Here is a 15924-nt window from a genome sequence, read left to right on the forward strand (position 1 = left end):
AATGTTGAGAAAAAAGTCAAAATTTCGTGAATAAAGTCGAAATGTTGAGAAAAAAGTCGAAATGTCGAGAAAAAAGTCGAAATGTCAAGATTAATGTTGAAGTACAATTTCGAGAAAAGTCGAAATGTCGAGAAAAAAGACAAAATTTCTACTATATTCACGAAATTTCGACTTTTTTCTTGAAATTGTATTTCAACAATAATCTCAACATTTCAACTTTTTTCTCGACATTTCGTCTTTTTTCTCGTGCACAATAAATAAAAAATCTTCCACATCAAATTTTTTTTCTCTTGCCTGGCCCTAATAAGATAAGATAAAATAAGATAATCCTTTATTTTCTCCCTCAGTGGGGAAACTCACTTTGTTGGCAGCAGTACACATAACACACACATTTAGGGGAGGGGTAAAAAAGTAAAAAGTAAAAAATATATATAATTACAAGATTACAAAATATGAACAGTATATACAGTACATTGAAAATAAAAAAATAAAAATAAAAATACTCTTCCGTAGAAATGAGTTTAGCAGTAGGACCCAGAGAATCTGTGCAGGGGGGATGAAGCAGTACACCTTTATGTAGTCTGTGGCAAAGAGGAGATGTAAAAAAAAAAAAGTTGTTCAATAGTGTAAAAAAAAAAGAAAGGAAGAAAAAAAAGTTGAGTTTTGCGCCTAATCATTGGCTGAGAAGAGTGTGACAGGAAAATCCAGTGAGTCCTGAGGTCAAGTGAGAGTCTGCTATAAATGTGTTGCAAATGAAAACGCCATCGACTCTGAAGGGACAACACGGGGACACCATGAGCGCCTCCGTGGCCGTGTACAGGAATATTTACACGGAGGACCGCTTCAAGCAGGCGTACGGCTCCGAGGAGGAGGCGGCCGGGGGTTCGAGGCTCCGGGAGAGACTGGCCGGGAAGTGCAGGTGCTCCCGGAGGTCCTGCTTCCACCTGCTGAGGGAGAGAGTCCCCGTCTTCAACTGGCTGCCCAGATACAGACTAAAGAAATGGATTTTAGGCGACACAGTTGCGGGGCTGACCGTGGGTATCCTTCATATTCCACAAGGTTAGTAAACACACTAAAGCCTGAATTATGGTGCTGCGTTAAATCGACGCAGAGCCTACGCCGTAGGGTACGGCGTACCCTACGGCGTAGGCTCTGCGTTGGTGTAACGCGGATCCATAAATCAGCCTTTAAGACCGGGTCATTTCAGTCCTTTAATACTCCTCAAAATCTAAATGATAATAGTAATGTCCTACTGTAATAAACTGTAATTAATTGTTGCGAATATTATGATTGCTCATACTGATTGCTTGGTATTACAACCAAAATCAGGGTTATGTTGAAAATGTAACTTTTGAAGTAACTTTAAATGAATACTTACATAGTGGAAATAACAGTGTTGGATTTCAGATACTTCTGTTAGGTTTTCTTCTCCTTAATGTGGGAAATAAGAACAGATGATATGTTCTTTCATAAATGGAAGAAAAAAATACTTGGATTAATTAATTTGCATTTTCTACTTTTAGGTATGGCCTTTGCACTACTCACGTCTGTGGCCCCGATATTTGGCCTTTACACCTCCTTCTTCCCTGTTGTGCTATACATGTTTTTTGGCACGGGTCGTCATGTGTCCACAGGTAAGAGGTTTATCCCCGCTCCATATGGTTTTTGAGAAAAGTGTAACAGGCAGAGTGCATTATAGGAATAAAATCCAGTAGGCTACTTTGTGATCAAGGGACCGTTGATGTTTTCCACTCTCACCGAGGTGATTCGTCTTCTCAGGTACCTTTGCTGTTGTCAGTCTGATGACTGGCTCTGTGGTGGAGCAGCTGGTTCCCACTCCTCTGGAGGTGAACTCCAGTTCATCCGAAGCAGCTGACTTTGAGGCTCAGAGAATCGGGGTGGCCTCAGCTGTAGCGCTTCTCTCAGGAATCATAATGGTAAAACGGATGCAAGACGTCTAAACTAAATGAAATGAAAAACTATATAGCAACTGATTTATCTGCGTGATCATCAGCCTCTCATAGTGTTATTCTTTCACCCCAGCTCTGTATGTTTGGACTTCAGCTGGGCTTCCTCTCCACCTACCTGTCAGAGCCAATTGTTAAGGCTTTCACCAGTGCTGCTGCCCTCCATGTCACCGTCTCACAGCTCCAAAGCATGCTGGGCCTGCGGCTCCCTCGCCACACTGGGAACTTCTCTCTCTTTAAGGTGATCAGAGCTTCATGTTTCGGTTCTTAAATCTCAAAATGCTATCATAAAAGCAAAGAGTCATGACTCTCTCTGATTTGTGTGCTCAGACTTTAGCATCGGTGATTGAGAACCTGCCTCACACCAACATGGCGGAGCTGCTGATCTCTCTGGTCTGCTTGGCTGTCCTGGTCTCTGTTAAAGAGATAAATACCCGCTATCGGCATCGACTGCGCACACCTATCCCTGTGGAGATCCTTACAGTCAGTCATCTGATTTCCAAAGGAATGAAGAAGAGTTATTAATCACAAACAGGTTTATATTGACAGTTTTATGCTTTGCTCTTCAGGTGATCATTGCTACGTGTGTGGCCTATGTCTCCTCGCTGGACGCTACATATAACATTGAGATAGTTGGCCATATCCCTGCAGGGTATTCTTCATTCTTTCATTTTCTTTGGACAAAGAAAATATGCATAAATAGACTCTTTAGCTATTAGTACTTTTAATAATCTTAGTAACTTCCCTCCCCACAGATTTCCAAGGCCACGGTTACCTGCCATTCACACGTTCCCTGCCATCGCTGGAGACACAATAGCCATAACATTCGTTGGATATGCCGTGTCTGTCTCACTGGCGATGATTTATGCTGATAAACATGGGTATTCTATTCATCCCAACCAGGTGAAAAGCCAGGAATGTCATAGCTGCCCACAGAAATGCCAGATTAGATTCTTCTAGATGCACTAATATGGGATTGGTTTCAGGAACTGCTGGCTCATGGGATTTCCAACACGGTGTCCTCGTTTTTCACGTGCTTCCCCAGCTCAGCCACTCTAGCCACCACCAGCATACTCGAGAGTGCAGGAGGCTACACACAGGTAGTGTGCATGGTGCATGATGTCGCTTCTTTATAAAGTGCAGCGCTCATTTATGAAGAATACAAGAAATACACTGATACAAAAAAGAATATATTCATTTTTTTAAATGAATCAGGCTTTTCAATCATAACCGATTAAAATTACTTTCAGTCTAAGTTTACTTGCTGCTTGAAACAGATGTAAAAAGAAAAACCTTATATTTGTGACTGCACTCGTGTGTGTCTTTCTGCAGCTCTCTGGCCTGTTCACCAGTCTGGTTGTCCTGGTCGTCCTGCTGCTGATTGGACCGCTGTTCTACTTCCTACCCAAGGTGCACTCACGTGTGCATATCCGTGCAAGCGCAGGCCAAACAAAGAGAGTATTCTCACTTATCGCACCCTTTGTCTCCCTCCTCAGGCAGTCCTGGCATGCATCAATGTTACCAGCCTCAGACAGATGTTCCTCCAGTTCCAAGACTTACCTGAGCTGTGGAGAATCAGCAAGCATGACCTTGTAAGGCCATTTTATAGTGATACAGGGTACAAGAATGAGGTCCCATGCTAGAACAAACATAAGAAGAAAAGAGAAAAGATGTGCAATTAGTATTACAATATTGCAAACACAGGGGCCTTGTGACAAACTGACATGTGAATCATTGAACGATAACTGCGATGCCAGTGTTGCAACGTTACTTGAAATGAACACTCTTTTTGTCAAGAAGAATGAATCAAGTCACAGAGTCATGAGCTAAGACAACACAGGAAAGACCTCAGATAAACCGCCTCAATCCCTGCACTTTCACCGAGGAGCTTCTATTGTTAATTCTTACAGTCTGATTACGTGTGTGTTTTTGTGTAGATGGTTTGGGTTGTGACCTGGTTGTCTGTTGTGGTGCTCAATGTGGACCTTGGTCTCGCTATCGGGGTGATTTTCTCCATGATGACAGTGGTCTGCCGCACTCAAAGGTGTGTTTTCCATTCCTTCTTTAAAATTTGTGTCCAGTCATCTAGCTTCTTTTTTAATTTTTATCATAGAAAGAAAAACATTCATGTATTGTGTGTTACATAACGTAAAAAGTACCTTAAAGTAATGTTATTATAGAGCCTATGTCTGTTGTAACTGAAGACCAGTGTTTCACCAGGGCTGGTTGCTCAGTACTTGGACGGGCCAGCAACACGGAAATATACAGACCTTTGGAAAACCACAGCAAGGTGAGCACCCTTTAGTCATGACTTCTTTTAGCATTGAGGCACATGAAATAGAACTGCCTAAAATAAAAATGACCGTCTCTTATTCCAGCACTAACTCATGATCACAATCTCAAATATGACTGAGCAGGAGTTATAAAGAAGAATAAACATGGGACTATCCCGATTTCTCCTAAGTGCTATGAAGTTCCTGGAGTGAAGATCCTGACCTACAACGGCCCCATTTATTATGGCAACCGCAGCTTCTTCAGAGAGCAAATGAGCAGGATGCTGGGTCTGACGCCAGAGCGGATCCGCAGCAGGGAGAAGGCCAGGAAAGCCATAGAGAAACGAGAGAGTGAGACCTCTGTCAGCACCGTGGTATGACTGTCTAATCACTGAATGAATAGAGCGATTATACAATACACAGATAATGTAAAATACCATGAACTTTTAATTTAATATTTACTGCTTGTGTTGCTTTTAGGAGAGAGGTATCGCAAACACATCCTTTTCTTCAGAAAATGAGTTTTTTCAATCAGGTGAGTAATGTCTCCTTTTTTTAACATGAAGGCATTTTTGGACACTGAATTAACACTTTCTTGTGCAGTTGACAGTATCAAGGAGAGCTACCTTTTATTCTATCTACAGAAACATCTGAGAGTGACGTGCAGGCCGTGCTAATCGACTGCAGCAGCGTCATATTTGTCGATGTTGCGGGAGCAAGACTTTTCACGCAGGTTAGTCTCCAAAAGAAAGACAAGATTCCACCTCGCCGTTAACGGGTTGTCCCGTATCTTCATAGACTGTGATGCTTTGGACTTTTTTGCAGATTTGCACGGAGTGCCAGAAAGTTGGGATTCATGTTTATTTGGCAAACTGCAATGGTAACTCTTCTTTATTCAAAATGCTTCTTTCTCATTGGTTTTGCTCAGTTATATTCCACACATATTATTCTGGTCTCTGTCCCCTTAGAGAGCGTCTTAAAGATCCTGACCTCAGGCGGCCTTATGAACCACATGAACCCTCAACATATTTTCGTGACTGTTCATGACGCTGTGATGTACATTCAGCAACATAAGGTAGTTTTTTTTTTTTACAGATAAACCAGAGACATTGATGATTTTTTTGTAAGCATTAAAAACAACAATATGTCATATGTTGTAGGAAAAACCCCCAGAGAGCACCATGACGGTTTGGGTATGAACCTGGAGGACAATGAGTCAACTTTAACTCGCACGGCTGTCTAGGACTGAAAGTGCACAACAGTTTCCGCTTATCAAGATGATATTTATCCAGCTTGTACTGTTTACTACTGTTTCAAAGAAGCAGTCACCTGTTGTCGCACACAGAAATACAATAACCTTTACATCACAGTGTTAAAGTTTTTTTTTGCCGATATTGGACACACTGGGCATAGTCTAAATGTATCTTGGTTAAAGTCAAGCAGGAGGAATTGCTTCACAAATTTTGCCCTCCAATAGTCTGAAGAACAGCAATATACCTTATTTCTTTCATTGTTTATGACATGTTTTCTGATAACAATAGTTTTTTACAGTCATGTATGATGTATTTTGGCATTTTGATAATTTTGCATTGTAATATTTATTTCGTTTTTGTTGTCTTCTATACAATTAAATATGAGATGCACTGCATAGTGTTACTATTTATATCTTTTGAGCTTGGTTTTGGCACTGTACTGTAAATGCCAATCCATACTGTCTTTAAATATTCTGTATTTTAACAGAAGAGACTCGACCAAAGACTTCATAAATGAGCTTTATACATCAACTGTGCCTATGAAGACAATAAATATCTCTCCAAAAACAGAAGTCAAGTTGTTTTTTTTTGTCTGTGACATAAATTATATTTAGAAATAATAATGCAATATAGATTTGGGTAGTAGGTGTCTACATGAATAGTGAGGTTGCTCCAGTTGTAAGTAATGAATACATTTTCCTGGAAAAAAATGGAATGTGAAGCTTGCCACATTGTCAGATTTTGAAAAGTAAAGAAGAGAAGTCTTTGTATTTTGTAAGAACATAGAGACATAAGATAGATTCATGTGTCTGCAATGAGAAATTTGATTAAAAAAAAATCCCAATAACAAAGACAATAGATCCTGACTAAATCAATATAATCACGGCATACAGATTACTAGTTTATTCAAGATCTAAGGTAAAAATCTACATTGAGAATACATTAACTAAGATACTTTCGTGCATATTGTTTTGCTAAGAATGTAGACAGAAAACATCCACCCTGAGCCACGTAAAAGCAATGTTTTACTTTACTGCCGTGCTGCCCTCTGGTGACCAGCAACTGAACGCTCTTCCCCCGCAACTCATCTCACTTCTGTTACCTTGACCTGATAAAACTGAATGTTCAGAACCAAAAAAAAAAAAAGGCTAATTATTTCCTTGCTTGATGTTGGATACTCAAGTTTTAATTTTTTTTTCTGTGCATATTTCAAAGAGGCCTCCAGACACTGTACCCTTTGGGTTTTGCCTTTAATGCTCACACAGTGTTTCACTAATTGGCAGGAAGTAGTCCACTTCAAATAGAACATGATGCACATGAATCTGGCCAAATGTTTACTTAGCCAGATCCTACAGCCAGGCCTACTTACACAACCACACATACAGGCACACGTTCAAGGAATAAGCTTGCAGACTACACAAGGAAGGTCAGCTGTGTGAACACAATGCTTTAATTTGATTTCCTTTTGAAGTAAAGGTGTTTACACCTAATGCTGCAAAAACTGGAACACTGGGCATGCTTTAATGATAGTTCACTTGCACAAAGACAGAAAATCACTTTTTACTCAGCAAATACAGATTCCACAATGTGGGGCCTAAATTTCTAAAACTACGTGATAACCAAACAGTTTCCCCCCTTTCTCAGCCCATGTTCATTTAGTTTACTTTTATACCTCATGGTTTCTATATACTTGTCCAAACCACATTGGATCCATGTCAATGTTGCCTGTTTCAAGCAGAGCCCACTCCGAATCCAAGCTGCCCACTTTAAATCCTGATGGGGCTCACGTGGATGTGCTGACTGTGAGGGAATAAAGCATATGAATAAAAGAGAGAGACAGAAAGAAAGAAACATAACATAAAAAAGTAAAGAAAAAGTAAAGGCTTTTATAACAGTATGTAGGCCTACCGACATAAAGGTTGATAAAATGTGGTAGAAAATACTCATTTCAGTTACAGTTACCCATATCAGACAACGTTTCAACTTGTGTTGCATCTTTTTCTGATGTTTTGGTTCCATCTTGTGGTAAAACATTGCAATTACCACCTGTTGCAATAAAGGATCACACGACTTTGCACAAATCATCCTTCCTTAACAGTTATATCTGTTGGATGAGTTTCTTACAAAATTATGTAGACTTAAGAGATGTGTTCAGAAAAATATAGTTTATTCAAAAATGTATTTGTGGATTCAATCAGCAATAAACATTTTAGATTAAGAGTGATAAGAAAGAACAAAAAGTTTTTGCAAACTAAACATTGATACAAACAACCACAAATCAACAAACATTAATAATGGTAACAGCAAAGGCAAGGGGTACACAGGACGGAGAGTTGGGGTCCCCTGGCAGAGAGAAAAAGTGACTTAATTTAATGCATTTCTACTTACATTGGGACTAAAGTGATACAGGATCAATAAAATAATAATTCAGCTGGACATATTTGTAACGGGCAGCACGGTGGCTTAGTGGTTAGCACTGTTGCCTCACAGCAAGAAGGTCCCCGGTTTGACTCCCAGGCCCGGCAGGGGCCATTCTGTGTGGAGTTTGCATGTTCTCCCCGTGCTTGCGTGGGTTTCCTCCGGGTACTCCGGCTTCCTCCCACAGTCCAAAAACATGCATGCTAGGTTAATTGATGATTCTAAAATTGCCCGTAGGTGTGAGCGTGAGTGTGAATGGTTTGTGTGTTTATATGTGGCCCTGTGATGGACTGGTGACCTGTCCAGGGTGAACCCCTGCCTCTCACCTGAAATAAGCTGGGATAAGCTCCAGCAGACCCCTGTGACCCTGCAAAGGATAAAGCGGGTATAGATAATGGATTAAAGTGAATAATGACCAATAAACAATGGAGATGAGATTGAAAAGTGTAGGCCTACTAATTTTGAGAGGGGAAAAAAAATACACACATCCAAAAATATATATATATTTACAGTATATCAACTGATCAAACCATTTCAGATGCAATTCAAAAGATCAAGAGTAGAAAAGTTACGGGAACTTTCTGTGCAGTCCGAGATCTCAGTTCCTATTTCAAAGTTCTTTGTGTTTTTAAAAAGTTCCTTGTGGTTATTCTTTCTTTTCGAGAGTTCAGTTTTTCAGAACTTTTACAGAACATCACCATCAAGGTTCAGTTCAGTTTGGTTTTCATTTGAAGGTAGCTGAGTCAAAGGTATTGTTTAAGGTTTCAAATCATTTTGAAAAGTGGTTTGTGGTCAGTTCTGCCTAAAACACCAGTCTCCAACCCCCACAGCCAAAGCAGGAGCAGCAAGACAAAGCAGAACTTGGCCAAGCACTGATGGCCAATCCGGGAAGGGTTTTCCTGATCATGTGACATTTGTGGGGAGGCTTCAAATGTCTTTTACTAACATGGGTTACATATTCACATAGATGTCAGAAAGCATGGTTCGAAAATATTTATGAGAAAATCTGTCTTACGTCTGTATTATCAAATGGGAGGGCATTCAACCAGGAGACTATTGTGAAATTAGAAATCTTCACAATTTCTTTGCATTTTTGTGTGTGATCAGTTTCGAAATAATGTGAGTCAGTTCTCATCACTCACTCATCTTCTTCCGCTTATCCGTTCCCGGGTTGCGGGGGCAGCAGTTTCAACAGAGATGCCCAGACTTCCTTCACCCCAGACACTTCCTCCAGCTCTTCCGGGGGGAGTCCGAGGCGTTCCCAGGCCAGCCGAGAGGCATAGTCTCTCCAGCGTGTCCTGGGTCTTCCCCGGGGTCTCCTCCCGGTGGGACATGCCTGGAACACCTCCCTAGGGAGGCATCGAGGAGGCATCCGGTACAGATGCCCAAGCCACCTCAGCTGACTCCTCTCAATGTGAAGGAGCAGCGGCTCGACTCCGAGCTCCTCCCGTGTGACCGAACTCCTCACCTCATCTCTAAGGGAGCGTCCAGCCACCCTGCGGAGGAAACTCATCTCGGCCGCTTGTATCCGCGATCTTGTCCTTATGGTCACTACCCAAAGTTCATGACCATAGGTGAGGGTAGGTGCGTAGATTGACCGGTAAATCGAGAGCGTCGCCTTTCGACTCAGCTCCTTCTTCACCACGACGGTCCGGTACATCGACCGCATAACTGCGGATGCTGCACCGATCCGTCTTTCAATCTCACTCGTGAACAAGATCCCGAGATACTTGAACTTCTCCACCCACCCGGAGAAGGCATGCCACCCTTCCCCGGTGGAGAACCATGGCCTCGGTTTTGGAGGTGCTGATTCTCATCCCTGCCGCGTCGCACTCGTCCTCAAACCGCCCCAGCACATGCTGAAGGTCCCGGTCCGATGAAGCCAACAGGACAACATCATCTGCAAAAAGCAGAGATGAAACCCTGTGGTTCCCAAACCGGATCCCCTCCGGCCCCTGGCTGCGCCTAGAAATCCTGTCCATAAAAATGATGAACAGGACCGGTGACAAAGGGCAGCCCTGCCGGAGTCCAACATGCACCGGGAACAAGTCTGATCTACTGCCGGCAATGCGAACCAGACTCCTGCTTCGATCATACAGAGACCGGACAGCCCTTAATAGAGGGCCCCGGACTCCATACTCACTGAGCACCCCCCACAGAATGGCACGAGGGACACGGTCAAATGCCTTCTCCAGATCCACAAAACACATGTAGACTGGTTGGGCAAATGAACCCATGAACCCTCGAGCACCCTGCGGAGAGTGTAGAGCTGGTCCAGTGTTCCACGACCGGGACAACCGCATTGTTCCTCCTGAATCCGAGGTTCAACTATCGGCCGTATTCTCCTCTTCAGTACCCTGGCGTAGACTTTCCCGGGGAGGCTGAGAAGTGTGATCCCCCTATAGTTGGACCACATTCTCCGGTCCCCCTTTTTAAAAAGAGGGACCACCACCCCGGTTTGCCACTCCAGCAGCACAGTCCCCTTCCTCCATGCAAAGGACTGCATGGTGACATTTTCTTAAGAATATGAATGGCTATGGAGTTTTGATTTTACGTCTGTGTGTGTGTGTGTGTGTGTGTGTGTGTGTGTGTGTGTGTGTGTGTGTGTGTCTAGAGAGGACAATATAAGCACTTAATCTAAGAGATAATTTTCTAAGGAACTATGTTAATAATCAGTAATACTGATATTAAAAAATGTTTTGAGCCTTGCAAAGCCCTATGCAAAACTGCTGATCATTGTGAAAGTGAAATGGAAGGAAAGTTGCAGGTCATCTGCTCTAAATAGTGAAAATGTAGCATGCAGTAACTCATTAACATAGTCAATGTTTTGTCAGGCACATCCTGTCTGAAAGAGATTTAGGGCCCGATTTACTAAAGGTTTGCGTGTGTTAAAACGTGTGCAAACTTGACAGCACCCGCAAACCAAAGTGCCAGCTGATCTACTAACAGCGTGCAAAGAGGACTGCGTCTCTGAAATGCGCAAAATTGCACACGCAATTCAGTTAGTACTTTTGCCTTGATGAATAATCAATATGGGGCGTACCTGCCAGAACGCGCTAAATACTGGGAGGGGAAGATGCAAATTGCTCCATTTACCACGCGCAATGAGATTTACCAAGCCAGAAAGTTTTTGCGCGTATTGTGATTGCGTCTGTATTTAATACGTTTGAAAGGAAGGTGCTAATCTGCTGCTGCTGTTATTGTGCCAAGGAGGCGACATCCAAAATCAAAGAATACGCAGAGAGAGTCTTTATTCTGCTGCATGCTATTTTAAAAATGGTTGCACAAGTTTTATTAAAGGCCACTTTTTCTTTAGTTCTTCGCCTTATATCTTCTTTTAATGTGCCCCCCTCCACTCGCCCACAAGCAGGCCAAGCCTTTGTGCCAAAACGTTGTATTTTATTGATTATTTATCTTATTGAACGTGAAATCATCCTTCGTAAATTACATTTAATTAAAACCCGTGCTTATTAATCACAAAACACAGGTTAAACATCATGACCAAATCCGCTCCGACCGGCTGTGTCAGGATCAGCGCAGACAGACTGCAGCTTCGCCTGAATTATGGTTCTGCGTTAAATCGCCGGCGTAGCCGACGGCGTAGGGTCGCGGTGGGGTGTGCGTCGCCGCGTAGCCTACGCCGTTCTGCGTTGGTGTGACGCGGAACCATAAATCAAACTTTAGTGTGCGCTCTGTACTGCGCTGTTCTGAACATTTCTCTTCTCTTCTCGCCATATGATGGTCGGTCCCATCTGTCACACATTTACTGTCAGTGTTTGCTATATAATATATAATATTTGCAATATACTGTGGACATCTGAATAAAAACTTAACTCATAAATAGATTGAATCAAAGCGCTCTCCAGCTCTGTGTCTGTGTCTTTTTCTCCTCAGATCATGCCGAGCACTGCCGGGTCACGCAAACCCGACCAATTAAATATTAAAATCAAATTCAGTCCTGTGGCCCGTTTTTCTATTTCGTATTTTTGATCTGTGCCTAAAATTGAAATATGAAAAACCACACGTTTTTCCGTTTTTTGTGTTACCAACTGCATTTATTCTATCGCAGGTTTTCTCCGATATTGCGTTTCTTTTGGTAATGTTTAAATTTCTTTGCTGTAGTTCAAGAATGTGTTTATTTGCCTCTTCCACTAATATCTCCAACTCCAACTCGTCAAATTTCATTTTGCGCTTGTGACTTGTGACTGTGCATTCCATCCACTCTCCATGGCGCAGAGTTTGCCCTCGCAAACCTTAAGACGCGCAACACCTCATTTAAATACTGCAGTTTGCACCTGTTATCAATTGCGCAGGCAATCTTAGTTGATCACTCGCAAAACACGCAACAACAGCACGCGCAAACTTTTTCAGTGCGCACGCAATTTAGTACTCTTTATTTAGGATCTTAGTAAATCGGGCCCTTAGTGTTTTAGTGTTCAGGCTAATTTAGCGTTTACGTAACATAACACACAATCCTTTGGACTTTGGTCAAAAAGATGGGGAAGGCATGGCAATGATCCACTGATACAGAAAAGCATACTGACGAAACACAGTTCGAGGTAGGAAGTTTGGTTGAAATAATATGGATCCATGAAAAACAAAACAAAACAAAACACAAAAAAGTACAAGTAGTCAGACACAGATGCTGTAAAACAGGTTGTGGGAGAAGCAGCTAGACCATAAGGTTTTAATGTGAGGTTATATCATGCTAATGCTAAAGTATATTATTATGAGTTGATTGCAAGGTTGTCTTAAAAAATATATTCAATCGGCATGTTAGGTTTTGTTTGTCATAAACAACAGGCGATGTGAGCTTTAAACAACATGTTTAAACCCAAATCAACTGATTGGCTTCATGACTTATTATCATGATTATCTATATAAGATAATTACCATTATAATGGTAATTATCATTACCATTATAGCTATTTTAAAGTGGGCGGTGCTTGGGGTACTTGTTTCCTCACACTTACTACATGTCCTTAGGAGGAAATTTCAACATCTGTCCTCCTTGGAATAACTGTAGGATTATATTAGTTTGCAACTTAAGTGAAGTCTTCATCAATTTGTGCTTCAGACATCAAAGCACAGAAACAAATATTTCACACAAACCAGCTAATTGAAATAATTCAATTTTGACCCAAGACTTGATTTTGATCTAAAAAAAAAAACTTTTTGTTTTACTAAAGTAAACGAAACAATCTTTACATTTTTTTTAATCAAATTAACGTTTGAAAATAAGTGAATGTTTAATTTTTGGAGTCTTGATATAATTAGATACTGTTTAAATATCATTGAATTAAAAATAACACTGACCCTTTCTTGTTAATGTTTTCTTTCGTTATTCTGTTTTGATTGTTTTAGAATGGAATAAAGAAAAAATGATATACAGTCTATGGCCGTCATTCGTGCTTGCGTGTTGAACACTGTTCAAATACAACTTCCCGTTTTTAAAACAAGATTTTAAGACAAAATAATGGGTTAACCGCAGTTGGTCTTCCATGGTGAAAAAGCAAATTGAATTGAGTATGACTGCCAGTATTATTCTGGCCCGTAAATGTCTTTACCGTTTAAGAGTGCTGCAAGAAGACTCGCGCGTGCTGACTCGCTCATATGTATTTCTTGCAACATACATAGGAAATAATGTGATACACAGAAAAAACAAGATGGTGCGAGAGACATGGTGACGTTAAACTTAATTCCACATATTCAGACTTTAATTCAACATATTCACATTTCATTCCATATATTCACATTTCATTTAATACATTCAGACTTTATATTTCTATATATACTGTATAAATCTTATCTTCTTGAACAGCCATTATATATATATGGGTCAAAGACGAGACGTGTAAATTTGGTGTCCGAGGGCCATTCATTTAACATAAAAAGATAAATATATATATGTATAATATTAAATCACTCAACTCTTATCCTTCTTTTGACCCAGAAATATTTGTGTTGCTAACTATTAAATTAAGGAAGTTATTGAGCTCTAAAGTCTCAAAATGTCCTTCAGTGTAACTGTCCGGGTTTAAATTCTAATGACAAAAGTGTTTTTAAAATGTAGAAATTCATCCTAAAAACATAAATGAACACTCATGGCATAATTGTGTTAGTGTTTGCAACAATATATAGAATAATGGCCATCATACTGTATCTAAAAAATATTTAAAAACTTGAATAACTTTTGTCCGGACTTTTGCCTTTCATCAATGTCATTCAGTATAACAATGGTAAAAAGGCATTTTAAGGCATATCACATGATGGTAATCATGTGATAGTGTGTGACATCACAAAGAAGACCCCTTGAAGACCCTCTATCAATGTGATGAGGTGAGTAAATCTCTTTGAAATATTGGAGGATTTCCCCTTTTCTCCCTCTTGTAACCTTTGGAACAAAAAAGTATGTCCTTCAGTACAACACAGAAAACATACTTTTAATGTTATTGTTTTATAAATACCTACATTAAACATGAAAAGTAAGGATAATCTTTACAGGTTAAGAGCATTACATTATATAGGTGGCCAAGGAACTGCCTGTTAAATATGTTTATGTATGAAATCTGTCTTTCAGTGTCGCGCTTTTGTCCTTCAGCACAACAAAAGTTTCATGTTATACCACAATGTCACCCGTTATGCTGAATGACAGTAGCTTTATTATCCCATGTTTTCACAACATATTATCATGCAATTCATATTTTATTGTTGTATTGATACTGAATAGTATTGTTTTAAACTATTCTTATGGCATTTTAAGGTATTTCAAGACATTATCTTTATACTGTAGATGCCATTGTCTAATAAGGAGAGGGCTGCACGGCACAGACAAAAGATCAATGCAGATCCAGTTGCTAGGGAGGAAAGACTAGCCAGAAGAAGAGTAAGGTTTTGTTTTCGTGGTTATATGGTGTCAGCAACAGAATAGGATATACAGTACTGGGATATAAAGCTGGGTGGATAACACTTAAAATTAAGTTGCACTATTACACTGTAGTTAATATTTTATTGCGCTGCAGTTAAGGTATGACTGATGGATTATATCAGTTAATATAATATTACACACACACACACACACACACACACACACACACACACACACACACACACACACACACACACACACACACACACACACACACACACACACACACACACACACACACACACACACACACACACACACACCTTTGGGTTAGGTTAATTATGAATTATAGATTGCATTTGTGTACTTGCATTGGATAGAAATTTACCAGTACCATTTTACGTTAATTACAACGTTAACTATCGTGCAATAATTGTGTAATAATGCAACTTAATGCAACATAAAGTGTTGCCATAGACCAAATCCTAGTAAAGTGATTATTATTGACATTAGCAATGAAATAGTAACAAAAAATGTTTGAGAGAATGGAAGAGGGAGTTGATTTAACTTTTAAACTTTTTATCATTTTATAGCCTACTATTAATAAACAACTAATAACATTTAATGGATGTGAATCCTTTTCTGTGCCAGTCATAACTATTACATTTTTGTTTTTTAGCTATCAGAGAAGAAAGAGGGGGAAGGATGGCAATCCTGATCATCCACCGATCTATATAATGACGCAATCAGATGCTGAAAACATACACAAGCAATCCACGTTTTAAAGATCTTATTGAATGATGAGTTCAGTTTGAGAACATAGATGAGTTCCATCTGATGTTCAGAAAATGGATTTGTTAATATTCTGATGTTCAGAATGCAGAAATGTTTTGTTTTAATGTTGGTTGAATTACTTTTTACGCATTTTCTTTCAAATGCCTGATGAATGTCATGATATCATTTTGAAAAAGAAATCCATTGTTTCATAATGATTTTAAGGAAAACAACAGTTTTTACACTATGTTAATGGAATGTTTTTAAATTAATGCTTTGTCCTATGAAATCCTGTGAATGAAAGTGTTCCTCATGTGTCTGTTAAAATATATTGCATAGTAAAACCTATATCCTTTATGTGTGTGGCGCAT

The 15924-nt window shown here is 40.1% G+C and overlaps 1 protein-coding gene across 1 annotated transcript; it reads left to right on the forward strand.

The window, feature by feature from the left end:
• The first annotated feature begins 706 nt into the window (after window positions 1-706).
• slc26a10 (solute carrier family 26 member 10) lies at window positions 707-6053 on the forward strand. Its single transcript, XM_061734968.1, has 18 exons — window positions 707-1059; window positions 1524-1634; window positions 1780-1937; window positions 2044-2208; window positions 2298-2450; window positions 2537-2619; window positions 2723-2870; window positions 2954-3067; window positions 3300-3377; window positions 3464-3559; window positions 3905-4011; window positions 4188-4257; window positions 4432-4614; window positions 4721-4775; window positions 4885-4973; window positions 5066-5120; window positions 5209-5315; window positions 5401-6053. Exons 1-18 carry the CDS (start codon window positions 753-755, stop codon window positions 5437-5439), a joined length of 2118 nt encoding a protein of 705 aa, XP_061590952.1. The 5' UTR covers window positions 707-752; the 3' UTR covers window positions 5440-6053.
• Window positions 6054-15924: the final 9871 nt, after the last annotated feature.

This window comes from Cololabis saira, chromosome 12, assembly GCF_033807715.1.
Source record: "Cololabis saira isolate AMF1-May2022 chromosome 12, fColSai1.1, whole genome shotgun sequence".
Lineage (NCBI taxonomy): Eukaryota > Metazoa > Chordata > Actinopteri > Beloniformes > Belonidae > Cololabis > Cololabis saira.

Excerpts from the sequence above, each read along its gene's own strand:
- slc26a10 (XM_061734968.1), top strand. The coding sequence starts at position 753 with ATGAAAACGCCATCGACTCTGAAGGGACAACACGGGGACACCATGAGC. Across the intron at positions 2,451-2,536 it reads TCCCTGTGGAGATCCTTACA|GTGATCATTGCTACGTGTGT; the intron begins GTCAGTCATCTG and ends TTTGCTCTTCAG. Across the intron at positions 3,068-3,299 it reads GTGCAGGAGGCTACACACAG|CTCTCTGGCCTGTTCACCAG; the intron begins GTAGTGTGCATG and ends GTCTTTCTGCAG.